This window comes from Triticum urartu, chromosome 6 (genome assembly GCF_003073215.2).
Source record: "Triticum urartu cultivar G1812 chromosome 6, Tu2.1, whole genome shotgun sequence".
Taxonomy (NCBI): domain Eukaryota; kingdom Viridiplantae; phylum Streptophyta; class Magnoliopsida; order Poales; family Poaceae; genus Triticum; species Triticum urartu.
The window spans coordinates 414,186,629-414,191,673 of record NC_053027.1 but is presented as its reverse complement, the minus strand read 5'-3'; the positions used below and the strand labels follow the sequence as shown (position 1 = coordinate 414,191,673).

Here is a 5,045-nt window from a genome sequence, read left to right as displayed (position 1 = left end):
ACTACTAATTTATGCACACAAAAAAGGCTCTACTAATGTGTTGGTCCTACACATCAGTGGAGATCGCTGACAAATTACTTTTCTTTAGTATCGTTTTCTGCAAAACACTGCTGCCAGACACGAACGTGTTTGCAATGAAAAATAAATAGGCCTTGCAAAGCTATCGATTCCAGGACAAAGTCACACAATGCTACATTTCCATCGACATGCAACTTGCTAGTGCGAAGTAACCATGACCTGTGCGTCACATGATTCAGGTCACGCTACGCAAAAGCAAAATGTGGGAAATCATTGCTAATTATTCGTCTCAAGATAACTTATATATTACCTTAATTATGTCAAAAGAAATGATTTTATTTTTTGGTACCCCGAGATCATGGAACAATTGTTCTATGGTAATTTTCTATTATTATTTTTGGACAAAGGTAATTTTCTATTATTATACGTACAGAATATACAGAGAGTCTCAATAAAGATTGCATCAACCAATTCCTTTTCCAGGCCACAAAGGAAATAGAAGGATAATCAGTTTTTCATGTTCACAGATGAACGGTGCACCAGTTTTTCGCGAATATGCAAAGTTTGCGTATCGCATTGACAGAAGAAATAGAATGAGTACAAATAGAGGTACAACACATGATACGAACGCAACAGACGTGAACATGATGCCTGAAGCAGATAGAGACAAGGAATGTTCGGCCCGAATGGAGGATACAACATAGCTAAACCTACCATGCGCGACCCAAGGGCGGCAATGCCGAACCAACAAGAGCACCAGCATCTCCAGAACCAAAATAGGGGACACCGCGAGGGAGCAAGATAACGCCTCCAAGAAGGAGGACGCCGAGACACCGTCGCCATCCAGTCCGAAGGAACCAGACTTAGGGTTTCCCCTGAGCTCGAAGAGGGGCGCAGCCGCAGACCTTTACAGTGCCTCCAAGAAGAAACCGGACCTAGGGTTTCCCCTCAACGGTGCACCAGTTCTTGAGTTGTTCTGCCTTTTGTGGTTTAATGTGCATCATAGTGATCTTGAGTAGTTATTTCATGTTGAAACTCCGGTTATTGGTGCTCTGGACAGCATTCCTGAAAATCTTGTCATTTCGTTGTGTCCATAAACTCCAACATCCCATGATGATGATATCCAATCCAATATCATTGAGAAGCATCATTAGGGCCAGTTGCAATTCACCAGATAAATGATCATCATACTATATTCTGTCCTAGTAGAGGTAAAATGTCCACCTTCTTATCTGTCATGAGAAGTCATTAAAACTCTATACGCGGTATGAAATTGTACGAACGGTCCATCTGCGACAACTCGAACTTCACGAATTTTTTCCTTTCGGACACAATCATTAAAGCTGAATGAATGGCCAAGGATTCATGCATTCTAGGTTTTGAGCTTAAACATCAGACACAAAGTAAACAATAAAGGAGCGTCACATGCAGGTTGATAGCCTGATCACATGTTCTCAGTGTTTGCCTGTCCAAATGAAAAAATGTCAACAAAATTTTCCTCTGGTCGATCTGCCTTTATGTACAGAAGAATCACGAGATCCCTGTAAAATTAGTTGCAGATGGCCTTTCGATTGATTCTCGTGGCTCAGCACAGTGTTGCCGTCACTTTTCCCTTTGGCTGAAGAAGACAGTAATGGTGGTGTGCCTGTTTTCACAAGACGCCAATACTCTTGCTTATAAGTTATCTACTCATGCCTCTATACGTGATAATTTTGACCAGGAGCTGTTAAAGAGCGGGCATGGCATGCTGTGGTTCACGAAACGTCAGGTGAGCCTCCACTCGACCAATATCACCTTGCTTATCAGGGTAAAATTGTTGGCTTGACATTTCAGTTCTCAAGGATTTACGTGTTAGGTTTCACCAATATCACCATTGCAGTGTACTGTACTATATGTTCCAAAAGGAAAAATTGTTTGACTGATTGTTTCCAGATTCAGATGATATATTTTCTCACATATTTTCTCTGCTGCATTACCAATTCTAGGTTCCAGAACGACCTCGAGGTGCAGCAGTTGAAAGCAATCTCCCTGGAGATCCCATCAACAGCAAGCAAGAGCCACAGCAAGCTGCCTCACGATCCAAGGAAATGCAAGCTGGGCTCCCGGGTCTGCCCGGAGAGGCCGTGCAGAAGCATCAGGGACAGGGTGCTGTCACGCGCCTTCTCGGAGGAGCTGGAGTCGCTGATGCACTCTGGCAGCCACATCTTCTTCGACCCCCGCGGCCGGGTGATCCACCTGTGGAACAAGATCTTCCTCACGGCGTGCCTGCTCTCGCTCTTCGTCGACCCGCTGTTCCTCTACCTGACCGGAACCCAGCAGAACATGTGCATCGAGTTCAAGCACTCGCTGGCGCTCATGCTCTCCGTCATACGGTCGCTGCTGGACGTGTTCTACGCGGCCCACATCTGCCTCCGCTTCCGGACGGCGTTCATCGCCCCGTCTTCCCGTGTGTTTGGGAGAGGAGAGCTCGTGATCCAGCCATACAAGATCGCCATGAGGTATCTATCACGGGCCTTCTGGTTTGATCTCATCACCGCGCTGCCTCTACCACAGGTAACGGACGGTTACATCCAGTGCTCTTTGCCATGAATCGCAAGAACTGAAATGCTCTGCACAAATCTTCTGTAACTTTGTGTGTTTCTCCTCGGTATCCACAGTTCGTGATCTGGGTCGTCGTGCCTATGCTGAAGGAATCCGCCACGGCAAACCGGAAGGATATCCTCCGGTTCAGCATCATCTTCCAGTACCTCCCGCGGCTCTTCCAGATCTTCCCGCTCACGAGGCAGATCGTCATGGCGACTGGAGCCATGACGGAGAACGCATGGGCCAGCGCGGCGTATAACCTCATACTCTACATGCTGGCAAGCCACGTGCTGGGAGCATTGTGGTACCTCTTCTCGGTGCAGAGGCAGGAGGCGTGCTGGAGAGAGGCGTGCAATCTGGAGGGCCCCATGTGTCGGACCGAGTTCTTCGACTGCAACACCGTCAGTAGCAACAGGACCATCTGGTACGAGCTGAGCAACATAACGAGATTGTGCACTCCGGACAATAGTTTCTACCAGTTTGGAATTTACGCGGAGGCCTTCAACTATAAGCTCACCACGTCGGCCTTCACCCAGAAGTACTTCTACTGCTTCTGGTGGGGACTCAAGAACCTCAGGTTTGAAATTACTCCATGCATGCACGCTACACTGTAGTATGTATCATTTACATATTGGCCATGTTTCTAACTAATACAAAAATGTTTCAGTTGCCTGGGACAGAATCTGGCGACGAGCTTGTACATTGGAGAGATAAGCTTTGCAATCGTCATTGGCATCCTTGGGCTTGTATTGTTTGCTCTGCTCATTGGCAACATGCAAGTAAGATCTCCTTGCTTCCACTCCATCAATCTTGCAGCAAACAATAAACGAGAAGTTGTAGAAGAACTGACATTTCTAGTATTTTTGTCTTTGCAGTCGTATCTTCAAGCGACGATGATCCGACTGGAGGAGTGGCGGACGAAGCGGACGGACATGGAGCGGTGGATGCACCACCGGCAGATACCCCAGCCGCTGAAGCAGTGCGTGAGGAGGTACCAGCAGTACAAATGGGTGGCCACCCGCGGCGTGGACGAGGAGGCCTTGCTCAAGGACCTCCCCATGGACATCCGCCGCGACATCAAGCGCCACCTCTGCCTCGACCTCGTCCGGCGAGTGCCACTGTTCGACGAGATGGACGAGCGGACGCTGGAGGCCATCTGCGAGCGGCTGCGGCCGGCGCTCTACACCCGTGGCACGCGGCTGGTGCGCGAGCTGGACCCCGTGGACTCGATGCTCTTCATCATCCGAGGGTACCTCGACTCGTACACGACGCAGGGGGGGCGGTCCGGGTTCTTCAACTCGTGCCGCATCGGGGCAGGGGAGTTCTGCGGGGAGGAGCTCCTGACGTGGGCGCTGGACCCGCGGCCTTCCGAGTACCTGCCGCGGTCCACGCGCACCGTGCGGGCCGTCTCCGAGGTCGAGGCGTTCGCGCTCGTCGCGGAGGACCTCCGGTTCGTGGCGTCGCAGTTCCGGCGCCTGCACAGCGCGCGGATCCGGCACAGGTTCCGGTTCTACTCGCACCAGTGGCGGACGTGGGCGGCGTGCTTCATCCAGGCCGCGTGGCGCCGGCACAAGCGACGCCGCGCGTCCATGGAGCACATGATGCCACAGGCAGGCGACGGGCGGGCGGGAGGGAGCGTGAGGTGCCGCCGGCACAGCTGCGACGGCAAGGCGCTCAAGAAGCCCATGGAGCCGGATTTTACGGTGGAACAAGAGATCTAAATTGTAGGGACCGCCTATTCTTGAGGAGATAGCTGAAAACGTTTTCAGTTTCAGTCGATTGTATAGGAACCGTTGGATAGGAAACGGACTGACATATCTTCTCTTCTACCTCCAAACGTTGACTGGTCAATCCTGTTGCAAACTGCCGCATTGCATCCGGGGGACAGACCTGGTGTCCTTGACGTATCCCCCTTGTTTCCTTTGCGAGAGAGATCCGGCGATGGCAGCAGCTCAGGTCACTCCACCGCGCGACCTCAAACGAACGTTTGCTTTGTCTGGAATCGGTCCATTTGGGTAAAGCGATGGGGTCGTATTCGGGCCTGTCATGAGATGCGGTGGTCGTGCGCCCAGCGCGCGGCCACATCTGTTTGCCCCATCTTGTTCGTCAGGGTCAAAAATGCTCATATTTTCATATCAAAACAAGTTTGCACGTCTAAATATTAATTGTTTGAAAATAAAAATAGTTTGACAACCCAATCGAAATTGTCTCTAATAAAATAGTTTTACAACCAAATCGAAATTATCTTGATGAATATAAAATGAACCAATACATCTATTGGTTGTCAATGTGATCCCACATGTGCTCAACCAAGTCATTTTGAAGATCCAAATGAGTGGGCCAATCACGCAGCTCACGATGGAATTGGACAAACTGTTCAAACGTGGCCGGTTCTTGGTGCAGGGGCTTAACATTTTCACCTTGATAATCAAATCCTTTGTCGC

General features: G+C 49.9%; 1 protein-coding gene across 2 annotated transcripts; it reads left to right on the top strand.

Moving 5' to 3' along the window:
- Positions 1 to 1,657: 1,657 nt before the first annotated feature.
- On the top strand, positions 1,658 to 4,738 carry LOC125513868 (protein CNGC15c-like). 2 transcript variants are annotated; one of them, XM_048679075.1, is made up of 5 exons: positions 1,658 to 1,786; positions 2,004 to 2,571; positions 2,676 to 3,178; positions 3,269 to 3,380; positions 3,477 to 4,738. In XM_048679075.1, exons 1-5 carry the CDS (start codon positions 1,758 to 1,760, stop codon positions 4,320 to 4,322), a joined length of 2,058 nt encoding a protein of 685 aa, XP_048535032.1. In that variant the 5' UTR covers positions 1,658 to 1,757; the 3' UTR covers positions 4,323 to 4,738. The 2 variants fall into 2 exon arrangements, with proteins under 2 accessions (XP_048535032.1, XP_048535033.1); XM_048679076.1 differs by having other exon boundaries at positions 1,775 to 1,825.
- Positions 4,739 to 5,045: the final 307 nt, after the last annotated feature.

Coding starts and splice junctions, on each gene's coding strand:
- LOC125513868 (XM_048679075.1), top strand. CDS start 1,758: ATGGCATGCTGTGGTTCACGAAACGTCAG. Junction 2,572..2,675: donor CCGCGCTGCCTCTACCACAG/GTAACGGACGGT, acceptor CGGTATCCACAG/TTCGTGATCTGGGTCGTCGT. Junction 3,179..3,268: donor TGGGGACTCAAGAACCTCAG/GTTTGAAATTAC, acceptor AAAATGTTTCAG/TTGCCTGGGACAGAATCTGG.